This window comes from Chenopodium quinoa, unplaced genomic scaffold (genome assembly GCF_001683475.1).
Source record: "Chenopodium quinoa cultivar QQ74 unplaced genomic scaffold, ASM168347v1, whole genome shotgun sequence".
Taxonomy (NCBI): Eukaryota; Viridiplantae; Streptophyta; class Magnoliopsida; order Caryophyllales; family Amaranthaceae; genus Chenopodium; species Chenopodium quinoa.
Window position 1 is genome coordinate 2,053,578 of NW_018744239.1, and position 22,297 is coordinate 2,075,874.

A 22,297-nucleotide genomic window follows, 5' to 3' on the forward strand; every position below is an offset into this window, starting at 1 on the left:
ACAATACCATGTACGCGCATATAATCAATAGCACGAAAACAGGAGAAACTTTTTCATGGTATAATAATTTTCCTAATACTCCATATATAATGCAGATGTAATTTCGTACATACATATATTGGAGTTTATAGCTTCTTGATACAGAAACTAAAGAAGTACGTTACATGTAGAACTAGCAATAACATAAATTAAACTAATGCGATTATGCCATCACAAACAAACCTAATCATTAGGTAGTACAATATAAAAATGGATAAATGAGATGAAATTTTTTTTTTTTTTTTTTTTTTGAGGAAAGATAAATGAGATCAATTAAGCATACAAATTATAAAAATTGAATTATTAATTAGTACTTTGAACAATCTGCTGGAGCAAAAGAAACTTGCATAGCTTGTAAATCGTACCCAACCTCGAACTTAACTTGAGCAATGTTCCCAAATATTGGAATACTATCTGAAGTTTCTGTAGCTACCATTGCCAAGCAACTAACATCTTCCTCGATTTGACTAAACGTGTTGATCGCCATTAACACGACATCAGCCCCTTGAAATTGGAATACAACGTCTGGAGGACTAAACTGCCCTGATTCCCCTGTATTGTAACAGAGGTCGAAATCTTCGAGTGGGCTCGGTACCGTGTTAAGTCCAATGGCATTCACCAAAGCCTCCCTTAAGTCGTGGTAGATGTTATATGGAAGCATTGTAAGAGTGGTACCAGAGTCGATGATCACGTCCATGTCTACCGCGATTTGGACCGGATTTTCACTACCTAGAGTAAGGTGGTAAAATGTGGAGGATTCTCCTATTTGGAAGGGAGTTAACACTACTTCAGGGCTCGTAACATCGGCTCCAAAGGTAAGCGTGCTTGAGACCTCGGATGTCAAGGGAGCTAAGCAGTAGGAGAACTTGTAGTTGATTTTTGGGCCGAGTTGTGAGATCAAGGAAGATGGGCCTGTTCCAAGTCCAACGATCCCCTCGTCTTGGCTGCCAAGAGTGCCTTGGTTGTCCGTACCACAACCGAACACGGACGTGGATGAAATGCTCGGCGAGGTAGCATCGGGAGAGGATAAGCTAAGTGTTTCAGTGGCTAGGACGCCGTTAGTTTGAGTATGATCACCGTAACTATATTCATAAGCACATAGTGATGATGACTCGTAATTGCTGTAATAATTATCATTCGAAGCACAACTAGTAGTAACATCTGGTTGGGCGCAATCCGAAGAAGGGCAAGTAATTAATTGATAAGACGAAGATTTTGATGGATCGAAGAGTGGAGATTGTTGTTGGATGCAAGTGTTACAAGGTTGACATTGGACCCAAATAAGGTCACTACCAGTGTCTGCCAAGGCTAAAAATTCGACTTTTGGGGTACCAAGGGCGATTTTCATGAGGTACCCTCCACCATTAGGAATTAAAGTGTACGATTTTTCATCATTTAGGTTATAATGTGTTGAGGACAGTTGAATGTTGTGGCCATGTGATATATAGCCTAGGGGTGCTCTCTTTAGGCGCTCTTGTGGTGTCATGGAAGAGTTGTAGTAAGGCCAAAGTGGTGAATCGCGATGGATTAGATTGACCTTGAAGACGTTATTAGAAGTGGCTAATTTTCGAGCCTCAACAGAGATCAAATTTGGGGGTTCAAAGAAAGAGGACGATGCTAACAAAAGAATTAGGATTATATTAGGCATAGTATAAGCATGCATGTTGTTTATTATTGCTTATTAATTTAATATGTTAAGGTTAAGTGGTTACATGGGTTTATATAATCAATGTCCAACGATCATATCCTTGTCAAGCAAAAGTATACAACGTAACGTACTCCACAAGTTGCAAAGTTTTCATCGTTTATTTTGTCATGCATGTCGTCTCTAATGAAGTTCTTTGTTTTATTATATTGTGTTATTCTACCTTCACCTCACATTACTAATCCAAGTTAACTAATTTAATACTCCGTAATTTTAAAAATTGGGACGTACACCCACATTTGTTTATATATGACACCTGTCAAAACATAACATGCACGTTTTTCTATATATTATCCTAGGATGAATTGAGTACTTTAATTGATTATTATACCTGTATCCATATAGGTACCTAGTACTTTGAATGATACTTTGAATAAACAAAGTGCACGTGACCATGGTGAACAATATAAATTGCAATATACATTTAATTTTCAAGACATAACTTTGATTATTAAAACTTTTGCATTAATTCTTCATAATTTTGTGTCTATTAAAATCTTAAGAATAAAAATATTATGTCTTTATATATTGACATATTGAACCTTGTTGTATTTGTCATTATTAATAATTTTAGATCCATAAGAAGCGTAATTTTGATTAATTTTTGTAACATCAAAAGAGAAAAAAGAAAAGGGAAATTCTCAATGGTACTCATGTACTTCTTTTTTTTCTCAATGGTAAACACTAACTTTTCTAATTATCTATGGTAATCAATAATTAACTAAACTAATTCAATGGTAGCTTGAGTTAAGCATTTTAAGTAAGATTAACCATGGTTTATGTTTAAATGGAAGGGAAGAGATGAATTGACTAAAATACCCCCATTTATTTCAGCCAACCAATTATGTCTTGTCAAAGGGTCTGATTAAAACCTTTGAACTTCATCATCTTCATTCGAGTTCTTCATTGCGTCCTCTGAAAATCGAATCTGCCTAAAAATTCTTGCTCCAAAATCTCTCTTAAAATTTAGTTTATTGTGTAGGATAATTTAGTAGCAATTAAATTAGGGTTTTTCGGAAGGTTTGTGAATTGTTGAGGGGTATCTGGGTTGTGCGATTGACGCATAATTTGGGTGAATTTGGAGGTGAATTTGTAGCAAAGAGGTTGCGATTGTCAGAAAGGTTCGATTTTTGGGCGAATTATACCATTTGAGGTGCGATCCTAAGTCAGGTATGTATTTTTTTTCGCTATAATTTGGTGCATGCTCTGTTTTTTTAAATGTGTAGGGTATTAGTGCATTACTATTACTGTTGTTGGTTTTTTGTTGTTTATTTTGGCAAAATTAATGTTATGTTGTGTATGGAGTTAATTATTTGGGTTTTATTGTTAGAATTACTTGAATATTGAACTTGATGTTGTAGGTTATATGCTTATACATGTTACTTATATTTGCTGCAGAATGGGTGATAATATAAAGTTACAATTTCAATACAATGGTATAGATGTGACTGTTGTTGTTGAGGACATTGATAAGGCTAATTTGATTGATCTAATTATAGAGTGCTGGGAGAAAGCAGCTAGGGACAATATACAAACTCCAGAACACCCTACATTTAACTATGTGTTTAAAATGAAGCATGTTAGTCTTTTAAGTGATGCTGACTTAATGAAAATGTTTAGTAATTTGCCTGAGAAGAAGGAGATATACATATGGGTAGGAACAGTAGGTAAGGATAGTAAGGTGGTCCAAGCTGCTAGGTCACTGATGTCAGGGAAGACACCAGCTGAACCCATTAGTATGGACAAGTCTGTAGTGAGTCAACCTAAAGTGATTGACATGAAATCTAAACTGACACCTAGGAAAAGAAAGACTGGTGAGCTTGAGTTAGTTGAAGCTGAGGTTGTTAGTAAAGAAGACTTTGAAAGGCATATGATTGCAGTAGGTAAACTTCCAATCGATGAATATGATTTGGATCAGACTGACCATGCTATTAATCAATGCATAGATGATAAATGGACTGACATTATTGATTCACCTAATAGAGAGACTGAGAGTGATAGGGTACCTGATGCTCCAACAGTGACTGTAACTGTAAGAGGAAAAGGGAGGGGTAGGGGAACTGGTACAGGGAGAGGAAAAGGGAGAGGCAGGGGCAAGGGCAATGGTAGAGGTAGAGGTAGAGGTAGAGGGGCTATCAATGAGACAGGTAGAGGGAATGGGAGAGGTAGAGGGAGAGGGAAAGGTGGAGGGAGGGGGGATACAGTGGACTATTGGCTTAACATATCTCCTACTCCATGGAATCCAAACCAGCCTATTGATCACCCTACTAAAGACCATGACACTCAAATACCATCAGATTTATTTACACAACAAACACAACCCCCTCACCCATCAACCCAATCACTGTTATAGCCTATTGAAAACATAGGAGAGTTTGCTAGGTGTAGTAAAAACTCAAATGAAAGAGGGTCTGGTGAGTCTTCTAGAGCATTTGTCTTCTATAAGAGGAGAGTTCCAAGGACTACTGCTAAAAGATATGGAGTTGTGAGTAACAGCAGTGCAAGTGGTAGTGAGCAAAATGCAGCTTCTGGTGTAGGTAGTACTAGAAGGAGTTTGAGCATTAGCCTTAGGGATGATGCTGACCAGATACTGAGTCTGGAAGAAGATGATGCAGAAGATGAAGGGTACAGTCCAACTGAGTATGACAATGAAGACACTGATGAGAGTGTAGATACAGAAGATGATATACAGGAAGATGAATATGGTCCTTTGATTGAGGATGGCTTTGATCCATTTGAGGAGCCTGTTTTTTAGTGTTAAAATGAGCAGGACAATTATTTTGCAAAGTTATACAACAATGGTGAGGTATACAAGGATGAGTTTTTGGTAAAATTGTGTTGAAGCCATGGCAGTTATTCACAGATAAGCAACATTTGAGAGATGTTGTAAGGGACTATTGCATAAAATGTGGATTTGCCATCATTGTTGACTATGCAAGAAACTTCAGGTACTCAGTTTCATGCTTAGATATGAGTTGCAATTGGAGATTACATGCCTCTCTCCTTCCAGATGGCACAACATGGGCTATTAAGTCCATTGAGAATTCAGAACATACTTGCCAAGGGGTTGAGCTCAGAAATTCTATGGTGAATTGCAAATGGGCAAAGAGAGTACTTTTAGATGACATTAGAGCAAACAATGACATCCCTGCAAAGTCATTGAATGACCTATTGTTCCAGAGATATGGGGTCAATATGGCTCAGTCTACTTTGTACAAAGTCAGAACTCAAGCCTTAGAGGAGATCCATGGCAGGCATGATGTGTCATACAAACATCTGCCAATGTATTGTGATGTCATCAAAGAGTTAAACCCGGGGAGTTTGGCTCACTGTGCATGGAAAGATGCAAACCACCCTGAAAGACCTCTGGCATTTAGCAGTATTTTCATTGCCTTCAAAGCTTCATTGGATGGTCTCAAATCTGGTTGCAGAAGTCTCATAGGGGTGGATGGAGCTCATCTCACAGGTCATTTTGGTGGAGTGCTTTTGTCAGCAGTAGCCTTGGATGGTAATAATGAGATCTTTCCAATTGCTTGGGCAATTGTGGGAGGAGAGGATGCTGAAACATGGAAGTTCTTTATATGGCATTTGAAGAATGCTTTAAAAGATAGTGGAAGAGGGGATGAATGGTGTATTATCTCTGACAGGCAGAAGGTAATGATTCTATCTTTAATGGTCAATTTTTGCATTTATGTAATATATATATACTACCTGACACTAAGTTAACACTTCTGTATGTTTTTGGTAGGGTATTGAGGCTGCAATTCTGGAGTTATGGCCTAAAGTGGGAAGGAGATACTATTGCAAACATTTACTGAAGAATTTCAAACCACAATTCCCTGGTTTGTTAATGTTCTCATTATTTTGGTTGGCTTGTGGAGCATTTAATCCCTTTACTTTTAGAAAGGCTATGGAACGTTTGCAAAAGGCTAATCCATTGGCTGTAGTGTGGTTTTCTAAGCTTGGACCACAATCAGTGTGGTCTAAGCATGCATTTAATCCAGCTATAAAGTTATATGTCAACAAATCAAATTTTGTGGAAAGTTTCAACTCCACATTAGGCCTTGATAGGTGTAGACCTGTTATGACATTGCTAGAAGGTAATATTAGTCACTTGCCTAGGTTGTTGTGTCCTTACTTGTATTTCAGTGACATTTTGACCCTAACCTTACTTGAATATAACAGGTGTGAGGAGGCTTACCATGGTCAGGATGGCTACTAGAAGGGAGGCATGTGAAAAATGGAGAGGTGATATCTGTCCAAACATAGTCAGAAGACTCCAAGTCATTAGCCAAGAATCAAGATCATGCAAGTGCTTGGTGAGTGGGGAAGGTGAATATGAAGTGTTGGATGGGAGATCAGTCTTACCTGTAAATCTGAGGGCAGGTACTTGTGCTTGTAATGCATTGCAGTTGACTGGCTTGCCATGTAAGCATTCCATGAGGGCCATCTTACACTCACATGATGACCCTCATAAGTATGTCAGTGAATGGTACTCAATCACCAAGTACAAACTGACTTATGGCAACACCATTAAGGCAATCCCTGATGTGGAGCAGTGGCCACAAAGTCAGTATCCTGAGACAGCCCCACCCCAGATGAAGAGAGGGATAGGCAGACCTGCAAGAAACAGAAGGAGGGAAGAGGGTGAGCAAGCCAAGGGCAAAAGATCTAAAACAGTCAGGTGCAGCCAATGCCAAACCTTTGGCCACAATGCATAGACCTGTCAAGGTGGAATGACAGGAAAAGAGAAGGCTGGTTTGCAAGCAACAGCAGCAGAATCAAAGAAAAAGAAAGCTCTAGCAACCTCTTCTAAACCATTAAGGAAATCTCCTAGAGGAAAGACTCAAGGTGTTTCTCTCAGCCAACCAGATCCAGCCCCTACATCTTCTTCTCAACCAGTAAGAAGATCCCCAAGAGCAAAGAAGGCTATGACTGGTCTGTTTGCATCACAGCCTATTCCTTAGTTTAAGCATGCACACCCATTTTAGTTGATGTATTTGTTTTGGAAACATTTAGTTACTGATATCAGCTTATGTATGCTGACTTGTTTTTGGGACAACATTAGTTAATGATGCAATTGCTTTATGACAGTTGATGTTTTTGGATAACATTAGGTAATATGCTGATTTTGGTTTATCTCTGTCACTTTGAATGTGTAATTTCAATGTGTTATATGTTATATGCATGTGTTATATGCATGCAATATCTGTAATTTCAATGTTGTTGATACAGAACAAATAGAATGCAACATAAGGGAAATTCATCTACTTTTATTCATTTAGAAAGTAGTACATAATTAGGGAATACATAAACACCTACTTAACTGAAACTAAGGCTACCACAATTCTCCCTAATTACATCATCTAAATTTCGATTTGCAACAATAACTACCATAATAAAGTACATAATCGACCAATTTTAACAATGTTTAATATACTTCACCAATCCATCCACCTTTTCATTCAAAGCAACAATGGGACTCTGTTTAACCTCTAATTCCTCCTTCAGACACGCAAAAAATTCGCAAGACCTGCAGCAGCCTTCGTGGGTTTTTTGCCGTTTCCGAAACCATGATAGCAGCAGCCTGGGGTGGTTTGCAATAGCAATGGACATGCTTCACCCAATCAAGCTTCTCGTCAATTGTGATACCCCTAACAGAAGAAGAACGAGAGAATTTCATTGAGAAATTTAGCTTAATTGCAAATAATTGAAATACAGGGGAAATATGAATTGGGGATTTCTGTTTCTAGGGTTTATAAAGAAAAAAATTTGGGGATTTTGGATTAGGAGGGAAAAGGGCAATCTAATTTGGAGGGAAAACTGATTTTTAAGGGTAAATTAGACTTTTTTACTTAAGTTAACGATAGTTAGGCTAATATTAAAGGATTAATGTCAAAAACTTACCATTGAATTAGTTTAGTTAATTATTGATTACCATAGATAATTAGAAAAGTTAGTGTTTACCATTGAGAAAAAAAAGAAGTACATGAGTACCATTGAGAATTTCCCAAAAAAAATATAATAATAATAATAATAATAATAATAATAATAATAATAATAATAATAATAATAATAATAATAATAATAATAATAATAATAATAATAATAATAATAATAATAATCCCTTGGTCCTCTCCTTTTTTCTTTGGTTTTACAACCTCTTGTGTGTAAAATCAGAGATACTTTTGAGGTTTGTCTTCAAGCGTGGTATTTGGATGACGACACTATTATTGGAGACACTTTGGTGGTAGGGAAGGTTCTACAATTGATTATGGAGGAAGGACCTCGTTTTGGGTTGCATCTTAATGTGGAAAAAACTGAAGTTTCGGATCCCTTTCTTCAAGAAGAGGCTTTCTGACCTACAAAAGACCTTCGAAGTGCAGGCTTGTGGGTGTTTTGCCCCCTTCTATTGCTCGACCATTGCATGGTGTTAAACTGCTTGGTGGTCCGTTAGTTCTGATTCCAGGTTTAGTGGTGAGCTTGTGATGCAGAGGGCGATCAAGACCATTGCGCTTATGAATAAGGTTGCTATGCTGGATAATCCTGTTGTTAATTAGGGCATGTACTGGAGTTTCTAAACTCTACTTTGCCTTGCGTACTTGTCCTCCAGGTGCTTTCGAGACGGTTCAGCGCGTTTTCGACGAGGCTCTTCGATCTTCCTTGAAGCGTATTGTTAGTAATTCGGGGCCCGGGTTTGGTGATTGGCAGTGGCGTCTTGCCATCTTACCATTTGCTTTTGGAGGGCTTGGTGTCCGCAGGTGATGTTCGTCATTATGCTTTTCTTGCTTCTCGGTTGCAGTCTGCTGGGCTGCAGACGCAGCTTCTGCGTCGTACTGGTATTGTGGGTCTTGGTCGAGCTTTTGAGGATGCGTTGAGTCTGTTTACTGGAACGGTTAAGTCTGACATTATAGGTAATCCTTGTGAAGTCGCTGCCCCTAAACTCATGAAGAAATTGACAAATATATATTTCACAAAGGTTGCCGCTTCTGCAGAATCCACCTTTTCTTTGTCTCCTTGATAGTCGGCATTGTGGAAGTCGCAGCAGGGTGATCACACCTCTGCTTGGCTTAGGGCAGTCCCTATTCTGGATTGGGTCAGACGATGAACGCTAAGACATACCGATGTGTGTTGTGTTATCGGATCGGATGAGTGTTCCATTGTTCTCTGTCTCGACACCGTGCTCTGCTTGCTCTCGGGTTTTTATTGTGGATGTATTCGGCGACCATGCGGTGTCATGTGCTGGCATTGTAGGTATTAAACATCGGCACAATGTTGTTCGGGATACATTTGTTGATATTTGCTACAGATCTAGGATTTCAGCAAGAAAGGAGGTTGACATAGGATTATCTGGAGGGAATAATGACGGGGCTCTCAGACCTGCCGATGTGTTACTTTATTCTTGGGATCGTGGTCGTGATGTATGTGTCGACTTCACAGGGTCTTCTCCTTTGACACAAACAGGGCTATCCGACTTTGTTCCAGGACGGGTTGTGGCTAATGCCGCTTATCGAAAGCGGGTTAAGTATGAAGCTCGTTGTCTGGCTATTGGATATGGTTTCATTCCCTTCTCATTTTCTTCGCTTGGGGATTTAGAGAAGGAGTTTGTTGTGTTGCTAAAGCGGATTCAGAGGTTCTTGACGACGCAAGACATTGGAGCTCGTGCTACAGCTCATATATATATTCACTAGGGTAGGCTTCGCTATAGCTAGAGGAGTGGGGGCCCAGATTGTATCTCGGCTTCCCACTAATTTATGTTTTTGAGATATAATAATAATAATAATAATAATAATAATAATAATAATAATAATAATAATAATAAATTACCTTTGATTATCAGTTAACAAATAAAATTGTGATTTAGAAAACATACATTAAGAATGATCTAGAAACATCATTATCATGGCTTCAAAAAAATAAAAAAAAAAAAAAAAAAATCCTTGTCATAATATATATAGCCTTTGTGGTAGAGCTGGTTAGACATGACATGAAAATGGCTCGATTTGCCTTGGCACGAGCTCGTCATAAGTGTGACATGACAAGAGAGACACATCGATGAGTCATGGGATATGCAAGGGCTTCATTTTCAAAATTTGGCACGACCATAACGGGCCGGCATGCATTTTGACTCGCTTATATTTAACTAATCAACCAAAAAAATAATAGTATAAATTATTAGGTGGCTGGACATGGCACGACACATAGATTGGGCTATGTATGGGTACCATTTATGAAAGATTGACACAACATAAATCTTGGACCATCCTAGACACGACCCGCTAGTACGGAACGTAGGCCTAGTGACCTACACGGCCCAGCTCGTCACAATCCTGTTTGTGTGCATCTTTACTTTGTGGTTTGTTTATTAGTAAAAAAACATGTGTTCATAATAAGCACACAAGCAGAGTGAAATGTCAAAATGGGTAAGATATTATGAAACAAAGATAATGAACATGATGTATGTGCTTCTAGCTTGTAAAATTAGTGGACATTCTACCATACCCTTAAGAAAGGGAAGCAACTTGTCTACTAGACTTGCTCCCAAGTCGTTATCAAAAGATAAATAAATAAATAAAGAGAGAGACTTGCTCCCATAGTTTCATATGATCAATAATCGAAGGACAATATGATTTAGAAGTTGTTAAGAGTTTAAGACCAATCTATAACTTAAGAAACGTAATACCAAACTTTATCAAATCATCGTGATTAATTAGTAAGCTGATTCTTTCAACTACAAGAAATGTTGTGATATACAGAATATGCAGTAATAATTGGACAGTGGATATATTGCATCGGATTTTCGTATAAACATCAACTATAGATTAAAAAAAAAGAATAATAAAACTTTAGCCTACTCTTATACCAACGCAAAATAAAAGATCGTGACTTTTTTTCTCGTTGGCTCTAGAGGACTAACTCAGCTAAATGATAAAATTTATTATTAATTTATACACGTAGTGCAATTATTTTTTAAAAAAAATTACAATTTTGTAACTCTAATAGACGTTGATTGCCAGATTGCAGTTTTGCACCCACCTCCATGACCATGAGTGGTTTAAGCTCAATTCTACACACACAAACAAAACTGACATCATTTCCAAAACCCAAGTTTATGTTTGTGCCCCGTTCAAAAAAAAAAGTTTATGTTTGTGCAATTCATTTAACTTAAGCGAGTTTGATCATAAGCTTATTAGGGGGTTGTTTAAGTGTTTGTAAATTGCTCAATTTTTAAATGGAGACGAGTTTATCAAGAATAATTTTTTAGAAAAAAATTGTATTGTTATTTTGACACATAAAAATCTCAAAAAAAAAGTCAAACTTTTATTAAACACAATTTGAGCTTATCTTATAAACGACCTTATTTGATCTAAAAAGTTTATAAAGAAATTGTTCATGAAGTTAATTAATTAATTAAATGGATGAATATATTTATGCTCATATTTAATCTCATTTACTAGCTTCAAAAACTGTTCAAACTCGGCGCGTTTCTCATATGCTCAAAACATAAATTGAATTTTAGTCAACTTTATTATTCGAATTTCTTTAAAAAAAATAAAAAAATATTATTATACGAATTGGTTTTTTTTTTATTATTATAATTATGTCTCGGCTTATTTACACCTCTATATAATCATCACCACGAGTCCACGACACTACTACACGTACTTGCATTACTTCAATCTAAAGTCTTGAAAAAAAAAAAAAGAGAACTTTATTTCCAAATGATATAAAAACTTTTCTTAAACGTTCTCCATACATATAAGGCAAATGTACTTTCAGACATATATGGAGCTTAAAGCATATTGAATTATTGATACAGAAAATCGAAACTTTCATTACACGAAGAAATAGCAATACAAACATACTTGTGTGTGCCCATACAAACAAACCTTACCATAAGGAAGTACAATATGTAAAAATAGAAATAACGATTAATTAAAGGTAGTTCGTACTTAATTAGTACAATCTGCTGGAGCAAAAGAAACTTGCTTAGCTTGTAAATCATACCCGACCTCGAAATTAACTTGAGCAATATTCCCAAATATCGGAGTACTATCCGTTGCTAACATTGCCAAGCAACTCACATTGTCCTCAATCTGCCGAAATGTATTGATTGTCTTTAACACGACTTCGGCCCCTTGAAATTGGAATGCAACGTTTGGAGGGCTAAATTGCCCTGATGACTCTGTATTGTAACAGAGATCGTGACCTTCGATTGGGCTCGGTACCGTGTTAAGTCCAATGGCTTTCACCAAAGCAGCCTTTAAGTCGTTGTAGATGTTAGATGGAAGCATTGTAAGAGTGGTACCAGAGTCGATGATCATGTCCATACCTACCGGGATTTGGACCGGGTTATCCCTACCCTCGACGCTAATGCTGTCGAGGGTAAGGTGGTAGAATGTGGGGTTTTCTCCTATTTGGAAGGGGGTTGACACTACTTCGGAGCCTTTTAAATCGGCTCCAAAGGTAAGCTTGCTTGAGACGTCGGAAGTTAAAGGAGCTAAGCAGTAGGAGAACTTGTAGTTGATTTTTGAACCGAGTTGCGAGATCAAGGAAGACGGGCCTGTCCCTAGTCCAACGATCCCTTCTCCTTGGGTGCCAAGCGAGCCTTGTTGGTACGACCCACACCCGAAAACGGATGTGGTCGAAAGACTCGACGAGGTACCATCAGGAGAGGGTAAGGTAAGGGTTTCAGTGGCTAAGATGCCCATAGTTTGAGTATTATCACCGTAACTATTTTGATAAGCACACAGTGATGATGACTCGTAACTGTTGTAATTATTATTATTAATCGAAGCACAACTAGTAGTGAGATCTGGTTGGGCGCAATCCGAAGAAGGGCAAGGGAGTAAATGAAAGGACGAAGATTTGGATGGATCGAAGAGTGGAGATTGTTGTTGGAAACAATTGTTACAAGGTTGACATTGGACCCAAATAAGGTCACTACCCGTATCTGCCACGGCTAAAAATTCGACTTCTGGGGTACCAAGGGCAATTTCCAAGAGGTATGATCCACCATTAGGAACTAAAGCATATGAATTTTCATCATTTAGGCTATAATATTTTGAGGATAGTTGAATATTATGGCCATGTGATATATAGCCTAGGGGTGCTTTCTTTAGGCGCTCTTGTGGTGTCATGGAAGAGTTGTAGTAAGGCGAAAGTGGTGAATCGCGATGGATGAGATTGACCTTGAATATGCCATTAGAAGTGGCTAATTTTCGAGCCTCTACTGAGACCGAATAAGGGGGTTCGAAGAAAGAGGACGATGCTAGCAAAAGAATTAGGAACATATTAGGCAAAGTAAAAGCATGCATGTTGTTTGCTAATTAAGTAACGTTTATGAAAATGCTTAATTAGTAAGAGATATGTTATGGTTAATTGGTTACATACATCGGTTTATATAATCGATCATATCCTTGTCAAGGCAAAACCATACAATGTGCTCCACTAGTTGCAAAGTTTCCCTCGTTTACTATGCCAAGTCGTCTTTAGTCAAGGTCTCTGTTTTCTTGTGTAATAAGTTTCCATCGTTTACTATGCCAAGTCGTCTCTAGTCAAGGTTTCTGTTTTCTTCCTTCTGGGTAGGGTCTGCGCAGGGTCTAGTAATACCTGGACTCGTATCTATCTATAACTTCTTTCCTATAACCTTACCCTACCCAGACCATTAGGGTCTAAATTTTTAAGATCCTTACCCGGACCATATGGGTCTTGTAGGGTCTTACCTTTTTTTCCCATAATTTTTTATCGTCTTTTTTTAGTGAACGATGACATATATGTATATAGCATGCAATAAAAAATAATGACAATAATATCACATGAGAACATTATAATTAATTTGACAAATCATACAACAAGTATGAAAAAAATTACTCGTAACTTACGTACGTAGCTCAAAATATTTGTTTAGATATGAAACCCGTCAGAATGTGCGTTCCTTTGTATATTATCCTATGATCATTATACCTGTTGCAACATGCATTAAGCAATACACACCTGTATCCATATTGGTACCTGGTACTTTGAATGATATTTTGAATAAACAAAGTGCACATGATCATGGTGAACAATATAAATTGTAATATACATTTAATTGCCAAGACATAACTTTTATCATTAGAACTCATTGCGTTAATTCTTCATAATTTTGTCGCTATTAATATCTTAGGAGGTTCCATAGCAAAAAAGTAATTTATATTTTAATGATACATATGTCTTTATTTATTGACAAGTAGTGGAATCTTGTTGTATTTTTCTTCATTAATAATTCTAGATCCATAAGATGTACCAAATTTTTTATATCATTAGAGAAAAACGTAAAATAATAATAATGAAAAAGAAAAAAAAAAAAGTATTTTTTTATAATCAATTAACAAATAAAATTGTGATTTAGACATTAAAAATGATCTTAAAACATCACTATCATAATAACCTTTGTGGTAGAGATGGAAATAGGCTGAGCTGACACAAGAGTTGGTTAGAACTGACACTAAAATGGCTCGATTTGGCACAAGCTCGCGCTCAAAGTAAGTACATAAGTAGAGTGAAATGTCAAAAAGGGTAAAAATATTACTTCGTATGAAACAAAGTGTATGTGCTTTTAGCTTGTAAAATTAGTGGATATTCTACCATACCGTTAAAAAAGGGAAGCAACTTGTTTACTAACGACGTACGACGACCAAGACTTGCTCTTAAGTCGTTATCAAAAGAAAAATATATATATGAATAAATAAATAAAGAGAGAGACTTTCTTTCTTTCAAAAAAAAATAAAGAGAGAGACTTGCTTCCACATGATCAATTATCGAAAAACAATAAATTTTAGTTGTTGTTAATGCTCTCAAATTTTAAATCCAAATCGTTTAACTGTTCGAAACAAACCGATCTATATGAGAACCGAACTAATTAAAAACCGTTTTTTTAAACCTAAAATCGACCCGAATCGTATATGAATGAACCCGAAACTGAGCCGGTCCGAATAACGTAACACCGTATAAGAACCGAACCAGTTCTAAACCGAACCAAAAAACAACCGAATTGTTTCTAACCCGAAACCGCTTTCAACCACCGTTTGAACCGGGATAAAAACAGTTTACACCGAACCGTTAACAACCCGCGACCTGTTTGCACCAAACTGTATATAAATCGAATCGTTTATAAACTGAACCTCTTGCAAACCGAATCATTTATAAACCAAACCGCTTATAAATCGAATTAGCTAAAAACTGCTTACTCTAAAAAGAATATTAAAATCAAATTAAACAGTAAAAATTATAAAAAAAAAAGGTGATATTAATAAAATATATAATGAGACAAATTTATAAAGATCACTCATGACTAAATTATGTTTTATTGTTTTATAGATTAGTAGTAATTTATGGTCAATATTTTCAAAGTTTGACCCCAAAAATGATAAAGGGACGGAGGGAGTATTAAAATTAAAGTTAGTGATGGTATAGATCATTATACTACTTAAACTACATGAACAACGACATTTACCTAATCTTAAAATTACAACTCAAATTATTGATCCAGTCAAAATAATGTTTACTAATCTATAACTTTGTACTAATAAATACGAAGTATTTAACTATGAGATGGTTAGATGCTATGTGTACGTATGATCGATTGAACGAATCAATATTATCTTGTTATTCATTAATGTTTTCTTTCATTATACAAATCAAACTCTTTTGTAATATCTTCATAATTTTATGAAAATATATAATGATAAACGAGTCATTATTATCAGTCTTGTTGATTAATCAAGTATCGAATTACCAAATTGTAAATTTCGATTTCACAAGAACTCATCAAATCATGACTATGACACTATTAATTAAATGATTAAATCAGAAGCAGATAATAACCTAGTTGTAAAACAATACTCCGTAGTACATTAATACACTAACTTTTATAATCTACTCCGTAATAAACTAGTAAGATCAGTATGACACTATGACTAAACTTGAAACAAGACATGATATGTATTTATTAGATCAATGAGAATTTGTATATAATATGATGCCTAAATATAAAGTGATGATTTCTGGACTTAATATAAAACTTGTTGAGCAGCAAAAAGTTGGCAAGTACTATCAAATTTCAAACCAAAACAATTTAATTGCCCGAATCCAAACGACTTGATAAACAATCGATTTTTTGAAATCAAAAACCAACCCAAACCGTAATTTAGTAAACTTAAAATGGAACCGATCCCAATGATGTTAAACCGTATAAGAAATTAAGAACCGAATTAGTTATAAACTGAACCGAAAAAGAATTAAACCAGTTATAAACTAAACTGAAAAAGAACCAAACTCTTTCTAACCTGAAATTGTTTCTAAACCGAAACTATTTGAACCGGGATAAAAACCATTTATATTGAACCGTTAACAAACCGCAACCTGTCTGCACCGAACTGTTTATTATCCAAACTGTTTACAACCCGAACCGAATTAAAACCGCTCAAGAATAAACCGAAACCGAATCGAATCGATATTATTTAAACCGAACTGAAACCGACCCGTAAGACATTTGAACCAATTTGAAACCGACCTAATTGAAATCGAACCGAACCCGAACTGTCTAAACAGTACTAGTTGTTGTTACGAGTTACGACCCATCTATAACTTTTGAGTAGCATAATAACTAACTTTATCAAATTATCGTGAATAATTAGTAAGTTGATTCTTCCAACAAGAATTGTTATGATTTACTCAATTATAATTGGATGGTGGATGCGTATTATATTGCATCCTATAAACATCACATCATATAACTAATATATAAAGCTAAACTTTTAGCCAGGTCACGAAATAGCGACACTTGGCATTCTAAATTTTCGCCAAGTGTCGCGTCATCTTGGATAGATTTAAATAAACTTCATATGTTAAAAATAAAATTAAAAAATAAATCGTTAAGTGTCGCGCCACTTTGGATAGATTTCATAAGATAAAATAAAATAAAAATAAAATAAAAAAAAAGGAATGAAATCTATTTTCAATCAAATTAGGATAGAATTTTAGAAAAAGATTATTAGTTTAGAGTTATATTTTCGATAAAATACCAAATAATAAATTGATAATTAGGCCACAAGACAACATCATTTAGCGTTTTAATTTTTCGCCAAGTATCGTACCACGTTGGATAAATATAGATTGATTTTGTAGCAAAAAAAGTTAATTTAGAATTCTATTTTCAATCAAATTGAATTATAGTAATACCTCCGTTAAATGTTATGTACAACTTTAAGGTATTATTTGAGAGATATAAAATATTTCAAAGTTACACATAACATTTAACGGAGATAGTATAATTTTATCTTAAAAGTCCATAAACTACCCGGGCATCGCCGGGGCACAAAACTAGTTAAGTATAAAATCAATAAACATGAAAAATAAAAACATAAATACAGTTTGTTGTTTATCTAAACCTTTGTAAAAATAAAAAATAAAAAATAAAAAGAAAGAAAAAAGAAGAAAGTTTTTTCGGCTTCAAAACGGATGCAACTTGAGCCTTTTCAATTTCTCATTCCAACACGAAATAAAATCCACTTAAAATAAAGGTTAAATGAGATTTGAAACGTAATTTTTTGCCACGCTAGCTCTAATTAACATTTTAGAGAACTAATTAACTCATCCAAAATTTATGATTAATTGATACACAGTCTATGATATAGTACGATATTAATAAAATTAAAAATTTGATAATTTTGTAACTCTAATAGAACTTTCCATTGCCAGATTGCATTTTTGCACCGACCTCCATGAGTAGTTTAGGCTCAATACACACTAAAAAAATTGACATCACTTCCAAAACCCAAGTTTATGTTCGTGTATTTCATTTAACTGAAGCGAGTCTGACCAAACGCGTTTTTCATATACTCACAACATAATTGTTCTTTGGGGACTGTTCACATTTACTGAACTAAGTTGAACTGAACTGAACTAAACTGGATTGATTGTAGCTGAACTGAAATGAATATTTTATAAGAGAACGATATTAGGAGCTGAACTGAACTGAAATTAAGTAATGTGAACAGACCCTTAATCGACCTCAAATTCGATTTTTTATATTGAATCTCCATTTGTTTACACCCCTACATAATTATCACCACCACAACACGTACTTGCATTATTTAATTTCAAATGTAAGTTAGAAAACACACAGGAACTTCATTTAATTTCCAAATGGTACAATAACTTTCCTAAAACGTACTCCATATATAAGACAAATGTACTTTCAGACATATATGGAGCTTATAGATTTTTGATGGAGAAAATCGAAGAGTTCATTACATGTAAAACTAGCAACTAACAACAGAAACATACTTATGCCCATACAAACAAACCTCGAAATAACGATCAATTAAGCTAGTTATTACAAGTACTTAATTAGTACAATCTGCTGGAGCAAAAGAAACTTGCTTAGCTTGTAAATCATACCCGACCTCGAAATTAACTTGAGCAATGTTCCCAAATATCGGAGTACTATCCGTAGCCAACATTGCCAAGCAACTCACATTGTCCTCAATTTGCCGAAATGTGTTGATTGTCTTTAACACGACTTCGGCCCCTTGAAATTTGAATGCAACGTCTGGAGGACTAAACTCCCCTGAATCCCCTGTATTGTAACAGAGGTCGTAACCTTCGATTGGGCTCGGTACCATGTTAAGTCCAATGGCATTCACCAAAGCAGCCCTTAAGTCGTTGTAGATGTTAGTTGGAAGCATTGTAAGAGTGGTACCAGAGTCGATGATCACGTCCATACCTACCGGGATTTGGACCGGGTTATCACTACCCTCGACGCTAATGCTGTCGAGGGTAAGGTGGTAGAATGTGGGGCGTTCTCCTATTTCGAAGGGTGTTGACACTACTTCAGATCCGGTTACATCGGCTCCAAAGGTAAGCTTGCTTGAGACGTCGGAAGTTAAAGGAGCTAAGCAGTAGGAGAACTTGTAGTTGATTTTTGAACCGAGTTGCGAGATCAAGGAAGACGGGCCTGTCCCTAGTCCAACGATCCCTTCTCCTTGGGTGCCAAGCGAGCCTTGTTGGTCCGTCCCACACCCGAAAATGGATGTGGTCGAAAGACTCGGCGAGGTAGCATCAGGAGAGGGTAAGGTAAACAGTGGCGGACTGGGCCTTGTGCCTGGTGGGTCAAATGACTCACCAGGGCCCAAAAAAAATTTTAAGTTTTTTTTAAAAAAAAAAAAAAAAAAAAAAAAATTCTAACTTCTGAGTTCGCCTCTTCCTCTTCGCATCTTCCTCTTCGCCTCTTCCTCAGTTCCTCTTCGCTTCATCTTCCTCTTCGCATCTTCCTCAGTTCCTCTTCGCTTCATCTTCCTCTTTATTGAAATGGATTGGGCCCTTGCTTTTTTTGCTGAACACTGAAAGAAGAAAGCTGCAATTCACCATTTTTGCTGAACTGAAGCGATGGCACAGCCAGTGGCGGACTAGGCCTTGTGCCTAGTGGGTCAAATGACTCACCAGGGCCCAAAAAAAATTTTAAGTTTTTTTTTTAAAAAAAAAAAAAAAAATTCTAACTTCTGAGTTCGCCTCTTCCTCTTCGCATCTTCATCTTCGCCTCTTCCTCAGTTCCTCTTCGCTTCATCTTCCTCCTCGCATCTTCCTCAGTTCCTCTTCGCTTCATCTTCCTCTTCGCATCTTCCTCAGTTCCTCTTCGCTTCATCTTCCTCTTTATTGAAATGGATTGGGCCCTTGCTTTTTTTGCTGAACACTGAAAGAAGAAAGCTGCAATTCACCATTTTTGCTGAACTAAAGCGATGGCACAGCTAGATAAATTCAGGTTAGTCATCTACTCATCTTTCGGCTTTTTTTTTATTTATTTATTTAATTGTTGATATTACTTGTTAGTTATGATTTAGTAATACTAAATTTGAACCCTAATTTTTCAATAATCAACTCAATTTCAGAGAATTTTGCATTATCTGAATTAGGGATTTCATATACTAAAAAAATTCAATTGAGAAAAACGATGCACTTAATATCTAAAGGAATGTCAATTATCAAGTAACATTGTAACACCGTCGTGGCAAAATTGTGAATTTGTGAATTGTGATTATGAGACGACTTGGAAAAGTTTGACAGTGCTCTTGTGAATTGTGATTATGAGACGACTTGGAAACAGTTTGACAGTGCTCTTGTGAATTTGTAAAATTGTGAATTTGTGATTATGACAGTGGCAAAATGTTTCTCGTTTGAAACTTCAAAGTTTGACAGTTATTGTGAATTTGTGAATTGTGATTATGAGACGACTTGGAAAAGTTGCAATAACCCAAAGTCTCTGAAATGTTTGACAGTGCTCTTCGCTAGTTTGCTCACGCCTCCAGTGCTGGCTGTGCTGCTGGCTGCTGCTCGCCTGCTCTGTCCTCTGTGCTCACCGCTCTTCGCTTCTTCAAAATTCTAATCTCCTATTCTCATTTTGCTAGTAAGTTGATTTCTAATTTTTAGTTTAAAATTCTAATCTTCAATTTAATTCAGTCTAATTAGTTAATTTTATTAAACTTTGGTTGATTTTGTTGTTGTTTGTTTGGTAAACTTTGAACCTTTTGTTAATGTTGTTGGGTTTTTGTCTTTTTGATGAAATTTGAACCTTTTTGATCATGCGATTATGTGAATTGTGGTCAGTGTTTATTTAGGGTGTTTATTAGCTTGTTAATTATTAGTTGAAGTTTTTTTTGGTGTCATTGATCTTCAATTGCAAGAACTTGAAAATCGATTTCCCGAAAAAACTAAAGAACTACTTGTGTGTATGTCTTGTTTGAGTCCTGTGGATCGTTTTTCTAAGTTTGATAAGGAAAAATTGATTAAGGTTGCAAAATTCTATCCTAATGAATTTCCAAGTTCATAAATAGTCTTTGGTCATACACTTGAGAGTTACATTTGTTCTGTTAGAGGAGATGAAAGGTTTTGGAATTTGAAGGGTCTTAGTGAACTTTCAATCAAATTGGTTGAAACGGGATTGTCTGAAACTCATGATAGGGTCTATTTACTTTTGAAGTTGGTGTTGTTTCTGGCATGAAGCAAGTGAAAGACAAACTACGAAATAGCATGGGAGATCAAATGTTGAATGATTGTTTAATTACTTATTTGGAGAATGATTTGTTTTTGAATGTTAGCATGGAAGATATCATAAATCGATATCAAAACATGAAAACTCGTCGAGAAATATTGTAATAAGTTTGCATTACTATTTAATTGTCTTTTGTAGTATTATATGAACATTTGGTTGTATTTTGTACTGTTTGAATATTTAGATGTATTTTTTAGTACTATTATTTGGTTGTTTGGTAAAAAAAAAATTTTACATATTTGATTATCGATTGTGACTCACCAGTCGGAAATTCCTGGGTCCGCCACTGAAGGTAAGTGTTTCAGTGGCTAAGACGCCCGTAGTTTGAGTATTATCACCGTAAATACACTCATATAAACAGGACGATGATGATGATAATGACTCGTTGTTATTGTTATTGTTATAATTATTTGAAGCACAACCGGATTTAAGGTCTGGATGGGTGCAATCCGGAGAATTGCAAGGGATTTCATGGTAGGTCGAAGATTTAGACGGGTCGAAGAGTGGAGATTTTTGTTGGAAACAAGTGTTACAAGGTTGACATTGGACCCAAATAAGGTCACTACCCGTGTCTGCCACGGCTAAAAATTCGACTTTTGGGGTACCAAGGGCGATTTTCATGAGGTATCCTCCACCATTAGGGACTAAAGCGTATGATTTTTCATCATTTAGGTTATAAAATGATGAGGATAGTTGAATGTTGTGGCCATGTGATATATAGCCTAGGGGTGCTCTCTTTAGGCGCTCTTGTGGTGTCATGGAAGAGTTGTAGTAAGGTGAAAGTGGTGAATCGCGATGGATGAGTTCGACCTTGAAGACATTATTAGAAGTGGCTAATTTTCGAGCCTCGACTGAGATCGAATTAGGGGGGTCTAAGATTGAGGATGATGCTAGCAAAAGAATTAGGAGGATGTTAGACAAAGTAGAAGCATGCATGTTGGTTGCTAAGAAAAGTTTGTGCCAATGGCTAATAATAGATATGTTATGGTTTAGTAGTTAACATGGGTTTATATAACCAAAGTCTATGATCATGTCATTTTCAAGGCAAATAGATGCATACAACATACTACGCAATGCAATTTGCGGAATTTGCGTCTAGTGTAGTCAAGGTCTTTTGTTGTCATTCTACCTTGTTTTCATACTACTTTATTCATGTTAACTAATAAGGTTAATTTGCCAAAAATGCACCTTTAATCTTTAATACTCTCTTATTTCGATCTTGGGAGGTTCAATCACAAAATTTGTTCTTCGACGATAAACTCATAAATATAATGTATGGCATAAATTATAGTTTTTTTTTTTTTTAACGCGGCCTTAAATTATAATTGTCAATTTGTCATGTACTCATGTTGGATATTGTCTTCTTTCAAAAAAAAAATGTTGGACATTGTCACATTTGTCTTGATTTTTAATTTGCAAATTGGTAAGAAGTAATTAAATAATTTTTTTGGTTTGTAATA

The 22,297-nt window shown here is 36.0% G+C and overlaps 3 protein-coding genes across 3 annotated transcripts; all 3 read right to left on the bottom strand.

The window, feature by feature from the left end:
- Nucleotides 1–242: 242 nt before the first annotated feature.
- Nucleotides 243–1,710, bottom strand: LOC110694529 (aspartic proteinase CDR1-like). Its single transcript, XM_021871713.1, has one exon. It carries the CDS (start codon nt 1,700–1,702, stop codon nt 347–349), a length of 1,356 nt encoding a protein of 451 aa, XP_021727405.1. The 5' UTR covers nt 1,703–1,710; the 3' UTR covers nt 243–346.
- A 9,769-nt stretch (nt 1,711–11,479) lies between these two features.
- LOC110694117 (aspartic proteinase CDR1-like) lies at nt 11,480–13,125 on the bottom strand. The gene has a single exon (XM_021871281.1). It carries the CDS (start codon nt 13,060–13,062, stop codon nt 11,698–11,700), a length of 1,365 nt encoding a protein of 454 aa, XP_021726973.1. The 5' UTR covers nt 13,063–13,125; the 3' UTR covers nt 11,480–11,697.
- A 4,972-nt stretch (nt 13,126–18,097) lies between these two features.
- On the bottom strand, nt 18,098–21,877 carry LOC110694119 (aspartic proteinase CDR1-like). Its single transcript, XM_021871282.1, has 2 exons — nt 21,126–21,877; nt 18,098–18,861 (listed from the first exon to the last, which is right to left on the bottom strand). Exons 1-2 carry the CDS (start codon nt 21,771–21,773, stop codon nt 18,136–18,138), a joined length of 1,374 nt encoding a protein of 457 aa, XP_021726974.1. The 5' UTR covers nt 21,774–21,877; the 3' UTR covers nt 18,098–18,135.
- Between the last annotated feature and the right edge of the window lie 420 nt (nt 21,878–22,297).

Coding starts and splice junctions, on each gene's coding strand:
- LOC110694529 (XM_021871713.1), bottom strand. CDS start 1,702: ATGCATGCTTATACTATGCCTAATATAATCCTAATTCTTTTGTTAGCA.
- LOC110694117 (XM_021871281.1), bottom strand. CDS start 13,062: ATGCATGCTTTTACTTTGCCTAATATGTTCCTAATTCTTTTGCTAGCA.
- LOC110694119 (XM_021871282.1), bottom strand. CDS start 21,773: ATGCATGCTTCTACTTTGTCTAACATCCTCCTAATTCTTTTGCTAGCA. Junction 18,862..21,125: donor CCACTGAAACACTTACCTTC/AGTGGCGGACCC, acceptor CTGTTTACCTTA/CCCTCTCCTGATGCTACCTC.